The sequence below is a fragment of the Clavelina lepadiformis genome, chromosome 6, assembly GCF_947623445.1.
Source record: "Clavelina lepadiformis chromosome 6, kaClaLepa1.1, whole genome shotgun sequence".
Classification (NCBI taxonomy): Eukaryota; Metazoa; Chordata; class Ascidiacea; order Aplousobranchia; family Clavelinidae; genus Clavelina; species Clavelina lepadiformis.
Window position 1 is genome coordinate 4,505,710 of NC_135245.1, and position 20,280 is coordinate 4,525,989.

The 20,280-nt window shown below is 38.1% G+C and overlaps 1 protein-coding gene across 3 annotated transcripts; it reads right to left on the reverse strand.

Annotated features, from left to right (window-relative positions):
- Window positions 1-327: 327 nt before the first annotated feature.
- On the reverse strand, window positions 328-18,438 carry LOC143463332 (poly [ADP-ribose] polymerase tankyrase-like). Of its 3 annotated transcripts, none has more exons than XM_076961796.1 (53): window positions 18,253-18,438; window positions 17,576-18,126; window positions 17,306-17,420; window positions 17,069-17,183; window positions 16,287-16,519; window positions 16,008-16,201; window positions 15,561-15,711; window positions 15,338-15,447; window positions 14,994-15,137; window positions 14,739-14,795; window positions 14,482-14,648; window positions 14,292-14,400; window positions 13,795-13,970; window positions 13,646-13,724; window positions 13,429-13,566; window positions 13,139-13,345; window positions 12,827-13,032; window positions 12,363-12,558; window positions 11,912-12,043; window positions 10,945-11,047; window positions 10,640-10,770; window positions 10,197-10,421; window positions 9,832-9,999; window positions 9,563-9,712; window positions 9,288-9,374; window positions 9,110-9,166; window positions 8,788-8,952; window positions 8,412-8,626; window positions 8,142-8,269; window positions 7,726-7,942; window positions 7,232-7,474; window positions 6,769-6,937; window positions 6,370-6,459; window positions 6,057-6,209; window positions 5,695-5,812; window positions 5,494-5,614; window positions 5,150-5,336; window positions 4,839-4,931; window positions 4,554-4,696; window positions 4,324-4,462; window positions 4,024-4,202; window positions 3,752-3,857; window positions 3,495-3,664; window positions 3,121-3,262; window positions 2,769-2,893; window positions 2,571-2,649; window positions 2,281-2,458; window positions 1,994-2,101; window positions 1,578-1,771; window positions 1,365-1,451; window positions 1,152-1,278; window positions 925-1,019; window positions 328-813 (listed from the first exon to the last, which is right to left on the reverse strand). In XM_076961796.1, the coding sequence occupies exons 2-53, from the start codon at window positions 18,077-18,079 to the stop codon at window positions 703-705; spliced, it is 7,836 nt and encodes a 2,611-aa protein (XP_076817911.1). In that variant the 5' UTR covers window positions 18,080-18,126; window positions 18,253-18,438; the 3' UTR covers window positions 328-702. The 3 variants fall into 3 exon arrangements, with proteins under 3 accessions (XP_076817911.1, XP_076817910.1, XP_076817912.1); XM_076961795.1 differs by having other exon boundaries at window positions 17,060-17,183; XM_076961797.1 differs by having other exon boundaries at window positions 17,090-17,183; window positions 18,253-18,273.
- Between the last annotated feature and the right edge of the window lie 1,842 nt (window positions 18,439-20,280).

Consider the following 20,280-nt stretch of genomic DNA (forward strand, 5'->3'; position numbering starts at 1 on the left):
GATCGTGTTCTGATCTTTATTCATAAGTGTTGTGAAGACTTGGTGTTCACTTCAGTTACCCCTTTTTGTGTACCAGTTATGTCTCGCTTGCTGCCGTCGAATTTGTCCGTTTTTTATGTGAGAATAACTTCATTCCACTGCGTTATTCTGGGACCGGTATGTAACGTCCAAATAGCATTATTGTTTATATGATTTAAGTGAGTAATGATTTGTGTCGCCCAAAACTACTACGACACCTTCCACAATCTATCTACCATCCTTACTTTTATCCTAATGATTTCAACAAAAATGGCTTCACATATTCTGGTCAATGCACAGATGTTCCAATCTTATACTTTGGCTCGATCTTTGTAGCTGAATTCTTTTCAATTACAAGACATTTCAGAAATCCAGTATAACGGAATAACGTGGTACAATGTAGCCTAATGATTACTGTACACAAAACAACAATGATACATCACTATAGCACATTATACACGAACTGGCAAAAATTTTTAAAGCAGTTCTTGGCATTTTTTCGTTGACTAAGTTTTTCTTTCACGATGAAGGTTTCGTTAAAACGCTACAAAACTTATGTACATATCTAACATAAACTGGGAATAAATCGTGGCAGTCTTCGGTAAAACGTCATAATTAGAACAAAGCGCCTTGTGGAGAACAGCAACTGGTGAAGTAGTTTGTCGGTAGCCTTCCATTGCATGCCTATTTTGTGGACTTGGAAGAGCTGGTTTGTGCAGGAAATGGATCATTGCTGGATGAAGATTGCTTCTCATCATCTGCAACATCGAATCTGACCAAGTATCGGATGCAAACCTGGAAGAAAATTGACTCAATCACGGCATCTTGTAAATGAATCGATTTGGTTGTATAACTCGCACTAAATTGCTAGTAAAATACTGTAGCAAGCGTATTGTCGATAGTTACCTGTTCTGGGCTGTAAACGACATACTCGTTGTAAGTATTGGTGACACCGGTTAAATCTGTATTTTTAACTTTTTCTCCAAGAGATATTGCTCCACCTTAATGACAAGATAATTCGACATTTTTCAGAAAATACACTGCAGTTAGAATAAGGCTGCTAACTATACAGCAATACTTTAAGATTTGCAATCTGTGTGCCATCTCAATGAGAATTTCGTTAATTCACATACCTTCTGGAAGAATAAGATTTTTTCCCGGTTTTGGAATATACTTTCCAACTGCCATAACTGAGTTGGCGACCTCCATATCTGAGCATTTGTCAGCGTCACGAATCTCCTTGATATGACCCAATGCCACCTGAGGAAGATCAGTTTATTTCAAATTACCTCAACCTCTAGCGGGCTTCAAATAATATCATCGAATTATAACGAGACTATGCCCACCTGACAAAGCAGCATGTACTTTTTCTCTGTCCCCCAAGTTTTGCAATCTTGCATCGCTCTGGCCACCATGTCAGAGAGGTAGATTCCCTGTGAAAACACGAATAAAATCATTTAATTCCCCTTTAGAATTAACCTTGATTAACAGTTGTTTGCTGAGATTACTGGAATCCTCTGTTAACGGCAAAAAAGAAATTACAGGCTAACTGTACTAACTTTTCCAAATTGGGGCAAGTTTCCTGTATTTGGAGCTTCAGTAGGCTGTAGACCCTTTTGAAGAATAGACATCAAGTTAAGGATGTTGGTGCCGTGCCAGAGCATTCTGTAGTTTCCGAGCCCGGTCTCCACTATGTTGGCGGCCTCACCTGGCCTGTTAACCCGGTACATACAATCTACTTGTACGTTGGAACCTGGTCATATACATTGAAGACGTTAACTGTTACAAATGGTAAAATTTCGTTATGTTAATTTGTATTTGTAAAAATAGAGATAACTTAACACCGTAAGTCTTATTGCTACACACAAAAATCTTGTGTCAACACTTAACAGTAAATTGGACTTTACAGCTTTCAACCTAAATCTTGATATTAAATAGAAAAACATCAATAATAAAATAAGGGGGTGCTGCACACCTGTGTTATGGAGACACTGGAGCAAGTACTGAGACTCGTCTGAATCTGGGTCCATCACATGCAGATTGCAACCAACAGATCGGTAGACGTAATCGAGTGGATTCATTTCTACGATATCATCAAATGATAACTCACGCAACAATTACATCAATGAATAAAATGCTATATTTAAAGCGAAAAAGTTTGCAATAAAATGCAAAGGGTGAAAGATAACAGGGTTATGATCTGTGGGTTGTGACCTATGACCTGTGGGTATATGGAGTAAAACACATCCAGTGACCACTCACCGTTGATACGATATTGTGCACCGAGCAGGACCTTGTTGGCAAATTCAAGCTCACACAGTCGTTTTGTTTGAAGCATCATGCGGGAGAGCACTTCGGTGTCACTTATCGGACGAATTCGGTCAAAAATCCCACCACGGGGTGGCAGTAAACGGTAATACTCCGTGCTATTCTGTTGAACCTGCTCAATGACCAAGTAAAGGACTTGATAAAAATTGCTTGATTGAGATAAGTTGTGTGGTTGTGGTGCAGCTATGCATGGTGCAAATGCAGATTTGATGGAATTTTTTTACCTTTTCAAGCGCTCGTTGGAGTCTGATTTGATCTTGTGGATCTGTGGGCTTCAATTCACCGGCAGATATAATCAACTCCCTGCAAATATAGATACATTGCAAATATCACTACTTCATCAAAACAACTTAACGTGACATTTCTATTCAAGTTTAATTTTCTATAATAATGCAGGGAAAGCCAATTGCCGTAAGACGCACTTAATATCATTCAAGATGCTGATGCCCATCGACAATCGCTCCTTTTCCAGGCGCCCGAATGGCATGACATCGGGATCGACATTTGTGCTGTCTTTCATGGCTTCCTTCATGCTGTCCACGTTGATCTGGAATGAATAATATTAACGCTGGTGTGGGCAAAATAACGATAATGACATTTATAAGGCGTGTTATTACAGGAACAAGTGTAAGAACAGAAATGTAATGTGAAGTTGCTGTTATTAAAATACAATGGAAGCTCGTTAACACAAGCAATTTACCGGTCCAGGCGAAAAAGTAAAATGTGTGTTTATAATTAACGCTAATCACCGCTGCGATCGAGTTTAGAAATTACCATGTCAGCAAATGCGCTTTGAATTTCCTTGTCCAGCAGTGATTGGATGTCAGTGTGGAGGTCAAATTCCAAATCTGCGACTCCACGCTGACGTTGAACATCGGGCGCTACGAGATGGTACTTGCGCGTTTGTGGCTTGAAACTAAATGTGAGGTTCTTGTTGAATTTGTTAACAGAACAAGATATCAAAATTAGAACATGGACATTTCACACGGTAGAACGGATCAAGTTTCAATATCTATAACTAAACCGTGTAACTTTACAAATGGAACTGCGAGTAAGCGTAAATACAGAAAATGCGCAGAATTATTGATAGATTGTTGTTAATATTTTCATGTTAAAATTCAATTTTACACCACAATTGCACAACTTACTTATTGATACTTCTCCATTCATTTGCCGTCTTCAGTTTAAAGTACTTTGCAAATTCCTTGATGGCATTAGAGGGGGTGTTAAATGGGGAAGTCTGCCAATTACCCCGCTCCCCGATCAAGCCCCAACGAGTGAAGAACATGTAAAGATTTTTCCCCTTCTGGTGAATAACCTAAAGGTCCCAGTAAAATAAAGCAAACATTTGAAAATAAACATATCAAAATTAATGTAAGTTCAAGACACAAAAAGAGCAAAGCACCTGCATCCTGAAGAAGTTATACTGGACATTGCCATTTTGCTGGACGTCGACAGCAATAAGGAAGACGTCGCAGTGCCGACTCACAGTCGGATCAAAGACAATCTCCCTGCAGATATGGTTAATATCAGAACAGTTATCAATAATATTGCATTCGCAGCACTGACTTTTTCTCAGTGACGTCATTATCTATTACAAATTAAAAGCCGAAGTGAACAGACAGAAATCACTGCATTAATGACAGACTTTAGTCAAAGAAAGTTTGACCAACTGACCCTGCTTCTCTCAAACCGGATAGAAGATCTGGATGTGGTGTGGGTTGCTCTGAATCATTCTCCATTTCATCTTCCCTAATCCTCTCAAGGATGGTGACAGCATCATCCTCAAAATTAGGAGTTGAAGTGCTCCAGATGATGTTGTCAGACACCTCTGCTGTGATGCAGCTTGGCTTTACCTAAACGATAGGAGAAAAATATTTTCTGTGCTATTTTGGCAAAAAGTTCTTTGAAAATGTGGAATTACACAAAATTATAGGAAATTAATGGCTGACAAACAATTCTAAAAGAGCAACTGACCCATTTTTCACGATCGATGTTCATGACAGCTTGTAATTCGTCAGACATTCTTCCAGATCCTCCTTCAAGAGCATATGAGAGTGCGGTGCCTCCGAATCTGTCAACTTGGGGGATCGGCACCCCTTGATCAATGAGAAGCCTGAAAAAGCAATGAAAAAGCTATTTCGTCTGAGAAACAGCGATTTTAATAAATTTTAAGGTGAAGACTTGACCTGAGCAAGCACACTTACTTCAGTATGGTCATGTTTTCCCAGTAGCCGTAAGCAAGTGGTTTAGCAGCATGGTGAAGGACCGTTCGGTCGTCACTGTCCAATGCTGACAGCAAGACTGGCGTTTTGTGGTTAAGCAATTTTTTAACGACATCTTCATCATTCTAAAATTAACAACGTTGAACAACATTCAACTGTTGCATTGACTACATAAATCGGAAAAAAAAAATTACTGAGAAAGCAATGCTTGGTCGATAAATAGATGTTTATTATTGACAATAACCAGCTTCTGAAAGCTAATCCCACCTGTTGTACAGCCAGCATGAGTGGTGTTTGGTTTTTGAGTCCATCGACTTGAATATTGATGTCAACGTTGTAATCCAACAGGAGGTCAATCACCTGTACAGCAAATTACCAAGATAGTAACATATTGTTAAGAAGGTGTGCAACGGCAGACAAAAAACCAATACTAACCATGAAGCACATAATACATGGGCAGAAAAAACTTTGTTGCAATAATATATGAGATGGTTAAAGAAAAACTAAAAAAAAAATTATAAAAATAGGAATAAAAATGAAAAGTTAATGTTTTTATTTCAGAAACTAAGACGTCTCACCCGATGAGCTTTCAGTTGAATAGCTCTTGTCAGTGGGTTGATGACGATGCTCTCGATTTCGCCGCTGAAGTAATCGTTCACGGCAATAGCCGGATCGCAGTCAGGGGAAGGAGCCTCGATGAGTGGGATCGGGAATCGACAAGTTCGATTTATCGCTCCACTTCCACGATCATGCTCCAGGAAGAGTCTAAGAGAACCGGGTAAATTTTGCTTTGAAATGTCGATAGAAACACAAGTTTAAAATGGCATGTTTTGATTTACGAGCTGTTATACATGCACAATTTAATTTGAAATAAAATTTCAACAAAATACTAAATTTTCTAAAACTTTAATTTAAGACTTACTTCAAAATGTTAGCAGTTGTGTCATCATTAATGGCAGAGTTCCACAGCAGAGCGGCAAAAGCATTTCTACCTGCCAAATCAGTGAGCGAGATCATGCCTCGGAACGAAGAAGGATTTCGCTCTGCAAAGCAAATAAATGAGAGACCGTGAAGGTTAGCTATCTTTAAAATACAGGGCATCACAGTAACTAACACTGCATACCAATGAAAAACTTGATGAGTGTGAGGTTCTTGGTAAAAGCAGCATAATGCAATGGTGTGCATCCACGCTCATCTGTTGTGTAACTTGGCACACCACGTTCAATTAAGACTTTTGCCACCTAAAGAACACTAGTGTGAACCGATGCTACCATGCTTGAGAGAAAACAAAGGTTATTACGTCCAACATATGCTTGTTGACATAAGAGTAGTGGTTATAAGTTTTCTTGCACCATAGCCCTTGTTCTAATATGTCACATTTGCTATTGGAGATTTGTATCAGTTATCATGGAATTAAACTCAACATGACAACTTTCTTCATCTCCGATGTAGGGTGAGCCATAGAAATCTAAAAATCATTTCTACCTTGATTTGAACATCGGTGTTGGTTGGTCGATTTATTGCAAGAACGTGGAGAAGGTTCTGCTTCAGGTCATTCTTTTCACACAGCTTGCTAGAATCTCTTTGTTTGCGAAGTAGAGATAAAACGACCTGGTATTTTCGAGCTCGCATCGCCGACTGCAAAGAAAATGTAAACAATGGCGCAAAGTCGTGGACAGATTTGGTTGGTATTAAATGCAAAAAAAAAAAACAGAAGTTTAAAAGTAACATTTAATGAGACATTAAAGACTAAAAAAATAAACTAATATTTAAACATTAATGGTAAATTGGTGCTCACTTCTACTGCTGACGCATACTTCACTCCACAAGCTTCAAGCCTATCCAGCATAACATAAGTAACACCCTGCCAGCCTTTCTCTACAACAACCTGTAACAAACACAAGGTTGGAATGTGCATGATGGAGAGCTCCCCTGTAGCTTAACATGTTTTAAGTATAACTTTGGGAGAACTGAATGGGGCTTTATTGTTCCAAATTTTTGCAAAAAAGACAGTAAGCGCAAAAATCTTCATACTGTATTGAACATTAACACTATATTCTGCGCGTTGTACATCTAGTAATCTTATACTCTGGGAAAGGACCTTATACAATATACATGTTAGTGTCCAATACAATATGAACATTTCTACAGTTGTTATTTTTCCAAAAATTTGGTACAATGTTTTAAGTAGTTTCACCTTGAAAACCGGTTCACAAGTGGGCTTGGGTGGTGGGGCGATGGCAGACTTCAGTCTCCATTTCCTGTGGGAAATTTCTTCCTGGGTATCAGCTCCACTCAGTGGACGTGGGATTGTGATTACGTTTGTGTTGACGTTAGCACCTTTCTGGATCAACATCACTGCACAACTGGAAAAACATGTCAAAGAATTCTGTTTAGTGCTCACCAGCTTTTATAAACAAACAACAACCATTTCCTGGATTTAAAGGTAACACTAAATATGAGTTTATGGAGTTCACAATACTTTGACCAGATACACATGAAGTACATTTCGCTTAAAACAAGACACCCAGTTAAGCGGTATGCACTAACAGCAAAGTGAATGATGTGACAACCAAATAATTTTCCACAACATGGCACAATTACTTTAAAATATCACGTTTTTGATAGAAAAAGACCAGTGCTTAAGAACTTAACCTCACCTGTTATGGCCGGCTTTGACAGCGAGACTCATTGGGGAGTTGCAATCCGAATCCTGTCTGTTGATATTTGCTCCTCTCTCGACGAGATGCATGCAACATATCATCGCACCTCGACGAGCGGCTTCGTGAAGCGGAGTTCGACCGGAAGCATCAGCGGTGTCCACCTCCTCACCGGACATTCCTGAAGTGAGGAGTGTCGTGAGTTCAATGGGATCACATCCTTGCTCCGAAGTAACCGACTCTCTGTGAAATAGTAAGCTTAATGCCATAGATGCTTATTGCTGTAAATACATGCGTTATTATCAACCGTAATACGATAGTTTCTCTTGTTACTTCATTTAATGTTACACAATGGAGATGTATTTAAATGCATAGCTCTCATGTTTAGCAATAGCATTATCCATATGATGATGGACTATCAACCCGACCTGTGCCAATTTATTACTCATGAAAATGAAATGAGATAATGCAAGTGTCTAAGAAGCTAAACTTACTTGCCAATCTTCACGTAAGCGTAATGAAGAGGAACCCTTCCAAATTTATCAGCAACTGTGAGACTGGCGCCTTTCTCTATCAGCAGATCAGGAATGTCAAAGAGGGCAGATGATGGGCCACTTGCATTGACAGCAAGATGAAGAGGTGTCCTGCCCTGGGCATCACATTCTTTCAATGACGCTTGCTTCTCAAGCAAGGCATTCACCAGGTCAATTTCTATAAAAGAAAACTTTGTCAAAGCATTTGTGCAATAATGCTTTTATCGTATGTAAAAGTGGCTATTGACTGGAACAGAAAGATGGAGCAGAATAATTATGGTCCTGAATTAGGGTTTTATATTCCACAATCTCAGGCAGTTACAGGATTAGGGATTTATGCTCATCGCCCATGCTTAGGTTCACATCAGTTTTATCACCTTCTTCCTTTTCAACTGCAAACATGAGAGCAGTTCTTCCATTCCTGGGATCGGGTGGCACGAGTTTGATGTCTGATATTGTTCGAAGAAGAGCTCGGATAGCTGGAAGCAGGCTACGATCTCCAGGACTAAAATGTTAGAAAAATACATACATCTACGCTATGTGCAGTGTAATTAATACGCAATGCATTAAGAACGTGAAATATTTCGTACAATACTACTGTTTATAAGTCGATCACAGCAGGTCATTACAAAACCAGCACAACATACCCATGCCTGGCAACAGCAAGAATTAAAGGAGCGATAGGATATTTGTGCTTAGGGTTGTTTGAGCAAAAGTTTGGCTGAGCGCCAGCATCCAACAGCATCTGTTCAGCGCGACAGTTGCGATTTAACAGCGCCGTGATCAACGGTGAAGCGCCTTGGCCATCCAATAGATCCAACTTTGGCTTGTGGCGAAGAAGACATGCCAGGACTTTGCATTCCTTTGAGAAATTTACTTTTATTAACAGCAAATACCTTTCAAAGCAAATAATTTTCATCCATTTAAGTTGGTGCTAAAAGTTTTGCTTCTCAGGCAGAAAATGCACAATTCGATTTTCCAAATAACCCATTAACATCGCAAAAATATATTGTAGGCACTTACCTTGTCAATGGCCGATTTACTAAGATAATGGGCGGCGGATTTTCCTTCATCATTTGGGTTGCGATAATTTCGACGAGTTTTCCCAACAATCGTACTCACGTCAGACTTGGATGCCATAACCAAAGCTTCAAGTAAAGGACAGGCCTGGTCTTCAAGCTTCTTTGTCTTCGATAAAAACATGGTGGTTTGGAAAGTCTAGGTGTTGCAATTTTTAGGCTAACTTCCTTCTTAAATGTCATATTAAGAAGTGTTTCTAATTAGTGTAAGGTGGTAACTGGGAACAGTTTATATTTATAAGGAAAAACATTGTCGATAAACTCACAAGCTTCTTAAGTTCATTTTCAGCTTGATCTGAGCTGTCTGCAGCAGGCTTTGCATACTAGAAAAAACATAATTCAGCTCAATCTCAAACAAATGTAGAAAATGACATTGCTCTCCTCGCACACCAAGAACAGTAAGAAAATTATTTGCGCATAAACTGTGAAACTGGGTTTACTTACGTCAGCAATTGATTTTGTAAATAGAAGCAACGGGGTAAATCCATACTTGTTTCGACGTGCAGCTAGTTCTTGGACTGTTTGCGATGTCTAATAAGATAAACATTAAAATTACATACCTAACATTTCTGAAGCACATTGGTATGGTAGACTACATTGTAACACAATGCACGTACAACGGCTGAAAAGGTGCAGCTGCATAGACATTTCGTACATTTAACATTTATATTGCTCCCTAAGTACTTCCTTCACAAAATGTCGCTACATTTTTAACTTACCATGTTAACAAGACCAAATACAATATCGGCCATATTTCCCTGATCCCAGCTACGTGCCAGCATGTGCAGAACATTGTCTGCTGACGAATTTGTGCTTCTCGGGCAGTGTGTTCCTCGTCGGACAAACAGCTCAACCAAAGCCACATTCATCTATGAATAAAACTGCTGAATCAAAGACCATTAAATTTCAAGGTTAACTGGATCATATTTCCTCATAAAAATAAAGGCATAAAACAACTAAAAATACAAAATAACGACACAAAACTTACATCATCAACAGCGAAGTAGAGTGGCAAGCGGCCCCTGTAGTCAGCCATGTTTAGTTCAGCGCCTCTATCCAGGAGCATTTTGGCCAAGTAGATGCTCACGGATTGTCGAATCGGGTCAACTTCTCTGTTCTTACCAACTCTAACTGAGTTTGCGGCTAAATTGTGGATCTAATTGAAAAGCATTATTAAGACGCAACTCGCAATAAAATAAGAAAACACAAAAATACAATAAATAATAATCGACAATAAATTCAATAAATTAAAGGTACTAGTAAAATTTACAATTGAAAAGCAATTGTATTTATGGATCAAAAAGTTTCGCACAACTTATTTATTTCGACCAGCTGTTCTTTGGTCAGTCTTACCGGTCCCATGCCTTGTACATCCTGAGCATTCACTTCTGGCTTGTATGATTCGATCAAATACGTCACCCGATCAACAAGACCCCATGTTAATGGTTCTTCAGCAAGTAGTCTTGCTACTAAAGTGCGGCCACGCTCATCACGGAAATTGGCATCGGCGTGATGTTCTGCCAACAAGTGGGCAGTTTCTCTGTGATCTTTCAACAAGGTCACTCCTATTGGGGGCATCTAAAACAATAAAAAATTGTTCTTATTGTTGTGAATATCCTGACTTTTGCCAGTTTATAAAAAAATTCTAGGCACAACTAATGACTGGAATTTGTTGTATAATATTTGGAGCAGTTAATGAGTAGTAACATGAACAGAACAGCCGACACAGCCTATAAAGTATCACAGCATGCATTCCATTTAACTCTGTGAATATGAAAGAAGTGATTTTGGCAAACCTTTCTGTCATTATACACATCTGGGTTGGCAGAAGCTTGTAGAAGTACCAGCACACAGTGGTACCATCCATAAGCTGCTGCATAATGAATGGCAGAATTGTTTGATGAATCGGCAACATTTGGATCGGCACCTACAACCAAACAACGTTATCTGTGTCAGAAATTGAATCTACATCAACTTGACTAAAGGCAATATTTGATAACATTAATGATAAGTTATACAAAATTACAAGGTACTGTAGTTTCACTGTGAACTGTAGTACATAATTATCACAAAACTTTACAACCTAAAGGCATCCTCTTACCTTTATGTAGAAGATAGGTGATTACAGGATAATGTCCATTCATTGCTGCATGAATCAATGCCGTCCTTTGCAACTTATCCCTTATTTCTATGCTTGCACCAAACTAGAAAGTAATATGAGAGCTCTGTTAACTTTATGACCCAGTATAATTAATATTGTGAAAAATTTAAAGCAGTGCTTCTCAATCCTTTTGAGCCACGAAGCAAATTTTAAGCATAAAAAAACAGTTGTGCCACCACATGTTAAACAAGGTAAATCTTGTACCTTAAAATGCTCATGAAAAGCTACTGTATAACTGCTTATAATGTTTACGTATAATGAGATATTTCGTTTTTAAAGTCAATTATAATGCTCAGTGTAATTCAAAACAATTTTACAACAGTCAACACTGTCATAACGCATTTGTTTTAGTTGTGTAGTTTAGTTACTCACTTGTATAGTTCACTTGTGATATGTTAACACTACATTGTGTTGTTGTTAAAGTGGAATATTGACAGTTGTATTATTTTATGATTTCCAAAGATTATTCTGTCTTGCATTTGGCAAGCTGTTACAGTTTCATTTAAAACGGTCAAGCTATGTCAACATGGGACAAAGTGTCTACAAACAAGTATGCAACAAAAATTGATGAAACCACGTTTCATTGTTGTGTGTAACGACACGGCCACATTTTATTTTTCCCTCGTGCACATTTTGTAACAGACGATCATTTTTTTTATAAAAAACAAAAAATTGTAGCTATTACTATGATATAGCACAAAAAATTAAGAAACAAAAAGCTCCAACCCAGAGTTTCATGCGTTATAAGTTACCCCAATCCAAGTCCTGAAACATGGCTGTGCATTGTAAAGCTGGCAACCCTCCTAAATCAACCGCGCAACACAAAGGTTGGGAAGCACTTATTTAAAGTGACATGTAGGACTACATACATACAAGTTATGATAGTGTAACATCACATTTTAAATACCTCCACCAATAACATGCAAGTTTGGACATGACCATTCGCAGCAGCCAGCATGAGCGGGGTGGCACGAGCCTTTGAAACACTCAAGGTCTTGTTCAAGTCAGTTTTGTACTTAGCCAACACTTCTATGACAGCCTTAACAAAGCGTTTTACAGTTAAAATTGCCTTTGAAACACACTATACTTTATGACTGAGTATGTTATGGTAAGTAATATAGAAATTAAAATATATTATGCTTAAATTACATAAAATACGAGTGTTTTAATAATAATAAACATTTCTAAAGCACCTCACAAACGATAAAAAAAACTCTCAAAGGCGCTTTACAGTATACAGATAAAACAATTTCAGTTTCATAAATTATCACAGGATATTTCAATAAAAATGTTTAAAATGAAGAATATTCATAAAAAATGTACAACATAAAATACCATGTTTGCTTAACTCTACTTACAGCATGGCCATTCATAGCAGCGTAATGAACGGCAGATCTGTTGTTACGATCAGGACGTTCAACAACATTAACCACATGCAGGACGTTACTCTTGCTCGCTGTTTTCAGCAAAAGATCAACATTCTTCTCTCTTCCCGCCTCCGCCGCAATCATGACTGGGGTCATTCCATTAACATCTTGCTCTTCAATGCTTACCCTGGCGGAAAGAAGATAATAATTAATTAGCTGATAAATAAGAATGTAAAAGTGGACATGAATGGTAAGCAATGATAAAACAACTTAATCACATTAACAGTGCTCTAAAAAGTCATAAGCCCATACAATGTACATATAATATATATTGAAGTAGATGATAACAAAATATGTATCTACAAAAATTAGCAAAAGGAAATTGTCCAGTTACCACTTCACGGACCATTATACACGAAGTACAAAAGACCACTTAACTAAGACAAGAAACTTACTTATTGATGAGAAATTCCAGTGGTTTTGTGCTAGAGCAAGCCGCTGCATAATGAATTGGACGCCGGTTGCGACCATCCATCGTGTTTAAGCATTCCTTTGCTGCTGCTATCAGTTGCTTTAAGCAGGTTATGTTAGGATTACTAGCAGCACAATGAACTGCTTGCAAACGATGACTATCACCGCTCTTTTTCTTGGCATCCTTAATCTGATGAGACAAAGTTGTATTTTTTACTTGAAAACTGGGAAATCTTTTCAAAGGATTCTTTTCATAGCCCTAAAACAAAATATTTCAAAACAACAATCTCCATTACTGTGAAGGCTGATGGTAGAGGCTCCTCGGTGTACAAAACCAATTCGTGAAGTTCTGTGAGACCATGAACTCCTGGTGGGTTAATGGCAGAGGCATGGCCAATTACAGGATAAGCTGTCGTTTCTTGCCTGGACGTTCGAATGAGAAACTGTGCAGTATCAACATGGCCCATTTCAAGTGCCCGATACATGTTGTTACAGAGCATTTCCTGGAAAAGTATAAGAGGATTTGTTAAACAGGAATCTACGGGCTGGCTAATCCCATAGCGTGGAAAACTAATCTTATACTTACTTTCATGTCAACGTCTTTAGTTTTAGGGTAAATGTCAACCAGAAGTTGAAGCAGTTCTGGGCTAAGACCAATAGAGCATGCAAAGTATGCAATGTCAGATGCGAGTGAGAGTGCACTGTCAAATGTTGGTTTAATATCCTTGAAAACAGAGAAAATGGGATAATGTGTTGGTAAATTATGTTTAAACACCATGAATTACACGTCGTAAACCACTCACTTTTAGAAACGCATGATTGCCTTCCTTTAAACCTTTGCTAATATCGATAGCTGAAAGCTCTTCCCCTTTAAAGCCGTTTCTGAAAAAAATCTCATAGTTACAATATCACAACAAATTTTGCTCCTTTCATACAGAATTAGACGACTAACTGTGCATCAGACGAGTCTCTCAACATCGCAGGAGGATCTGCTTCTGGCTTAATCACAAAATCATTCAAGCGTGAAAGTTCCTGACAAAGTGATCGCAAAACACCAACATTACCGGCACGCAATGCGTAATGCATGGCTGTTAATGGAACATCGACCGAACGACTCTTGCATAACAACTAGAAAGGAATAGAAGGATTAGTTTGTAAAAGAAACATGCATTATAAATTGTATTACAAAGCAGGATTAATTTGGCGGAATAACACTAATGATAACACAATGCACATCAGTTGGTGAAATTCATTGTGTTTATAAGATTGCTGGCGGCTGTAGCTGTATATAACAAACCATATGATAACGAACAATGCTTTATAACAGTAATAAATAAAAAAACGCAACATTTAATTCATAAGGCTCCTTTCCATTAAGAGTCAGATATTCCAAATTAGTACGAGTAGCAATGAATTTTTAACAATGACCATAAACCTCTGAAAACTCACGTGTGGCAGATGGGTTACGTCACTGTATAATCCCTCCAATTCTTCTACATCTTGCAAAATGGCTGCACGAATTGCCAGTTTGTCCTTTGGAAGGTGACACTGTGATTGCCTGCAAAAACATACCCATGCCGTATGATGCAAAGTCCTGCATATTATTTAACTGTGTCATGTTTGTGCACTTCAAATTCACCTTAAATCAAAGGCTGGGTCTTTGGCTGCAACATCGATAGCTTGGTTTGGCACAAGATTTTCATTGCTACGATGGGATTTTGAATGGAGTTGTTCCATGACTTCTGGGTTTATCATGTACTTAACGGCTCCATTGGAATCTGATGTTACTATTTTACCAGAGGTCTCCTAAAAAAGGAGAAAAGTGATGTTTGTCGTTGTTAGGATGGATCTGAAAGGATGCAATGATGTAATGGATGGTCCTAGAAATATGCAAACCTGTTTCCTGGGTCGGCCTCGAGGCTTCACTGGAGAACCAGAGGTGCCAGCTTTCAGCTACAAAAAAACATGCAACTAAAGTCAGAATTGGCCAAATATCCAAAGCAATGCATTAACTGCTTTTCAATAAGTGCTTAGCAATGTATAAATTACTGCAAATCTATCCAAGAAATAAGATATAAAGGACAGTGATGGTGACAGATTAAACACAGGACACAAAAAACAAAGTTTTCTTTGAAAGGGGTCTTTTCTTACAGGTGTTTTGAGAAGCCGAACGCTTGGGTTTGAGATTCCGATTTCATATTTCTGTGACTTGCGCTTCACTCCAGTATTCGGCATCCCAGCTATATGGATCTTGCCCAGCTTTCTGGTTACGTCAACATCTTTTGAGGATTTTCTCTACAAGTGATTCAAGATACATAAAAAACAAACAGCAAAGCACACCATACATAAACCGTTGCTAAATGCAGTGTTTACAGGAAAAAGTAACGCAGTGGGACTTTTATAACATTAGTGTAAATTGCAGTTAACGCTATTATGCAGAAGAAAATGTGCGCGATACATGATAAATCATTTGATCAAAACATCTAAAAACAAACTTTGCGGCCTCTTCCTCCTGTTAATCTTGGAGACATCTCAGACAAAGGAACATAGTCCTCTGTGTCGTCCTCGTCGTGACCTTCATCTTCATTTACATTTTCTTTCGATGCTAAATCAGAGGAATAAAATTTTCTGTCAACCACAAACTTTCTTTCCTTTTCTTACTTACTTGGGAATTTAACTCAAACTTTACAAAATAAAAAAGCAGAACAAAATTTCAACCTTTAGCCTTGGTTTCTTTTTGTTTTGCAGCTCGTTTCAAGTTAGTCATTTTCTTTCCAGATTCATCAAGTTCTTCATCAGAATCCGATGAAATATCCTCCTCACCTCGAAGGGATTTTTCTAATCTGTGGTTAATCTTTCTTTCTTGCACCTTCATCATATTTTAAACCATCACAGTTGTAATTATCTAATACAGCTATGTAAAGAACACATCCAATATCAATAAAAAAACCTATAATACATCTATATTAAGTCACATGGGCAACCTCATTGTGCATTGAAGACCAATCATTCAAAAACAATGGGTGCCCAGTGGGCATTAATTCAGCTTAGTGTTGGATGCTCTACTTAAAATGTGGTAGCCATGGCACTGATACACCCCCTGTGGTTAGTTACAAATAAACACAGCAATCATAGTTGTTCAACAACCGGTTTCATAACAATTACCTCTGGCAGTGACAACTTGTTACTATCAAGTTTTTTCAGCAAAACCCCAGAATAGAGGACACTTTTTACATGCAAGTAGTCAAAATACGACCGTTTGAACATGTTTGGTTCATCACACTTATCCAACCACTGGACCTTGAACGGCTTGGTTACGGTGAAGATGTTATTCGGGCACATGCACAAGTAGAAACCGCCTTAAAAAAAGAAAAAACTGTTTGATGATCCTTGACCAATACACATAGCAAGAGCAAACAGAAATGATGCAAGGCGTCACTTTACCATCTTCATTTCTCACAGCAAGAACATCTCCTTTAGCGTAATAAGGTGTTACGTGACCGGGTGAAGTGTCTGGAGCACTGGCACCTTCTGACTTCTTTGGACGACCTGGACCAATTGAAGGTGAGTCTGTTTTCTTTGGCCTGCCCGGTCCAGCCGCTGGTGACGAGGACAACTTTCTGCCTCTTCCTGTTCCCGGGGAAGTGCCAGCCTGCTGCATGTTTGAAACATCATACCTGGGTATTGAATAAATGTTAGTTATTATACCAATCAATGCGGCTCACAAACAGCATTTTGTGGTTAACATGTTGGCTGTCGAGTTTGAGTGTTCCAATGAAAACAAACCGGCTTCCGCTGCCAACTATGATTATACTTGTTATTCCCTTTGAGTTTTGGCCTCATTACGTTTTAACGTCGGCAATTTACAACTGTCAATCTCAAGTATTTGGAAATGATACAACGGCACCCTCTGTCAGAATGTTCAAATTTCACTTCCAAGAACATTTGTCAGTTTTGGTGTTATGGCTTGCATTCTGAGCCAAAGAACATTTCTGTTTTGACCCCACAACAGTCAACATGTTATGCAACAGAAAACTTAGAAGAATTTACTCCCATGCAACTGCAACAACACTTCAAACGTATGCATTGAACAACAAAAGACTGAGAGCAACTTACACTCTGTTGATGCAGCAAGCAACAATTTTATCCGCCACACATACTACGTGTAAACAGAGACCAAGGAAGAACATGCAAGCAAAACAAAAACCACTCCTTACTCATAATACCCTGACGCTGCAGATACGTGCCTGCGTGGGCGCTTTGACTTCTGTCTTGTTTCTATGGCAGGAGGCTGGTTTGCACGCTTGTCACTCGGTGGACGCCCTCGACCACGTTTCTCAGCTATTTGAGAAATAGTTTAACATTTCTATAATGTTCATATGCATATTACACCAAATAACCCTTGAATTAAAGTATGCCGTATAGTACTATCTGTAGCAGTATGTAATTCTAGTTTGACTGACTTTTTGTTTCATTTGATTTCTCTGCAACTTCATTGTTGTCATCTTCTTTAGTGTTACTGTTTCCATCAGTCTCCATTTCAATGGCACTGGAATCAATTGTTGTGAGTTCTGTTTTCTATTAGTATAGACACTTTAGCAAGTTTGGTTTTGGCTCAAAAAGAACTTTTCCTTTAAGATACAACACACCTTTACAAGTATTAAGCTTGTGAAATGACAGTTCAGTAACATATGTAATGTTAGCTTGGCGCAAAAACGTAAACATCAACAAACCTGTTCATTTGCTTCATTTGTCTCCATCTCTTCACACTTTGGCTCATCAGCCTCACTTTCTTTCGGTGAAACATTTTCGTTTGGAGCATTTTCACTCTCTTCAGGATGGGTTTCTTCTGCTTGTTCTTCCACATTTTCTCCACCCGGTGTCTCATCCACAGCATCAGATTCTTTGTTTGGGCTTGCGGCTTCCTTATTGTCCTCTTCGTCTTCTTGTTTGTCATCTTCCTTCTTAGAAGTTTCATCATGTTTTTCGTCTGGTTTTTCTTCTGGTTTTTCCTCTGGTTTTTCTTCATCTGTAACGTCCTCTTTGCCAGAGCTGGTTAGATCACCATCACTCGCAGCGATGAAAGCTTCCGTAGATAAAGACTGAGACATGTCCTTCTTTACAAGGGAACTTTCAACTGTGACCACTTCATCAGTGGACAAGTCGCTTTCCTTCATTGGAGACTTGCTGGTGTTAGCGTTTTCGCTAACATCAGCATTGCCTGCTTCACTGCTCATGACTATCTTAATCAGCACTCAGCAGTGCCAAAATTCCAGAAACAGGCCTGTAGAGAAGTCAAAAACAACATTTGGTACATTAACTCTTTCCCTTTAGAAAAATATGACCAACATTTTCATGACCAAACCTGATAGCCTATAGTAGTTTCATTGAGGACAAGAAGTGAAATTACCTTGAAACTGAAATAGCAAGCTTTAGGTTTTGCAACGTAATGAGTATGTGAGTAAGCAAAGACTTAGAGGTTGCTAGCCAATGTGCAAGTGAATATTGAAATCAGTGTTTACAACCAGCTGGCCAGGTGAAAAAACTTGTGCAAACAAACTAAGTTCATGAAGAGTAGGTAGGCTAACTGAAAGAACTTCCAATACGTTTCACTGTAAACTGTGATTATCTGAAATGATTTTAGAATATTATTAACCATATTTCCTGCTATTTAGTAGAAAATCTATTACATGTTATGAGGGAAATTTTACATTAAATATTTTTAATTATTTTAACAGTTATTTGTAGATCAACTCTGGATCTTATGTTTATTATTACAGAACAACCAGATAACAAACAATTTAAAAATAGAAAAAAGTGATAACGTGATGTGGAAATAAAAAAAAATTATAATAATGATGAAAAATGAGTCTGCAATGTTGTGGGTGTGTTATTGACAGGGTGTCAAAACATTTGGACATTGCAGACTCATTAGCATATTTGTACATTGTATTTCTGTTTTAACGTTATTACCACTCTTTCCAACTTAAGAATTATTGTTTTCGTTATAGAATCTCATGCGCTCAGGTGCCACAAATTCCACTACGGATCAGCCAAAGTCAAAAGTGTTGAGCCTGCACACACAAGATTCATCAATGTACATGCCGAACTTTTTACGTTCACGTCAAATTATAGTAAACAAAGAAAAGGTGGTTGATTGAACGCCAATTTATAATAAATAAACGAAAAGATTAAAGCTTCAGTACACACTATGACACCAAAATGTGCCTCTTCCATGCACAATTTCTGGTCAAAAACTGCTGTACTTTTCAGCCAAGCAAGTTAGTTGCAACAGATTCATTTTAAAATTGGCTGCCACTATTTCACTGGAAAAAATAGTGCGTTGGAAGTAGTTTTTCACAGTTCCTTGTTAACCTAACTTAAATGTGATAACATAGTAACCTAAATTTGTAAATGTACCAACCTTTTAATCTAAATCAAACTTTAATTAAGCCCTAAATAGCTGAAATCAGCTTCTCGCGTACCTATACCAATATAGGCTATTCTCCTATAACCTAACCACCTGTCTTTAACAACGGGCTGTGTGATCCATTTTCGGTGAAATAGTGCCGGACTACAGAGTTTGGCATAGGCGCACTTAATACTGCTTTTTATGAGCTTCAGTGCTGTACTTAAAGTACGTTAATGTCCAGTTATTGACTTTGACAGAACTTCTGAGAACTCAATTTTCAAGATTCGGTGATTTAAAGATTGAGATCAAACTGTGTACAACTTCCATTGGTTCTGTATATTTTTGCGCACAGCACTTGCCATTTTTGGTTGTTTGGTGCACCCAAGATCTTGCTGAAAACGGCCATACTCTGCAGTCTGGAAATAGCCTAATCACTCTCCTTAAAATTATACGGTAGCAAACAATGTTTTCAAATTTATTATATCTAGCCTAGTTTACTGGTTTGTAATATGTGCCATTGCAACTTTCTTCCTAGCAAAATATTCTCAGCCAAACGTTTTTTTGCTTTGCGTTGAGGTGCTTTGCATAATAGCTAAACAATAATTCATATATCTGGAATTGTACAACACCTTCTCATGTTAAAGCCAGCGAGTGTCGGAGTTAGAAAGTGATTGGCGAACATTTCTTAGAGTAAACTAATTTTGCTTAATTATAATGATCTTTTATAGTTATCTATAATTTCTACAACAAATTTTTTAATTGGTAAAACCGGCACTAAGACTTTTACTTTTGTACAAAATTTCTGTTGGGACTCAAAGCGTTATGTTTGGTTTCAAGATTTAATGATGCAAAGTACCCGCGTGTTTACATTTTCACATCGTCTCAATTTTTATGGCATTACCCAGGATTAGGCTAAGTACTGTTTTTAAAGTTGTGATTCGGTAATACAATTTGAAGGTATTGTAGGGCCGTTCTATTATTACAGCAAAACAAGGACTACAAACATGTAAAAATACCTCAAGTGAG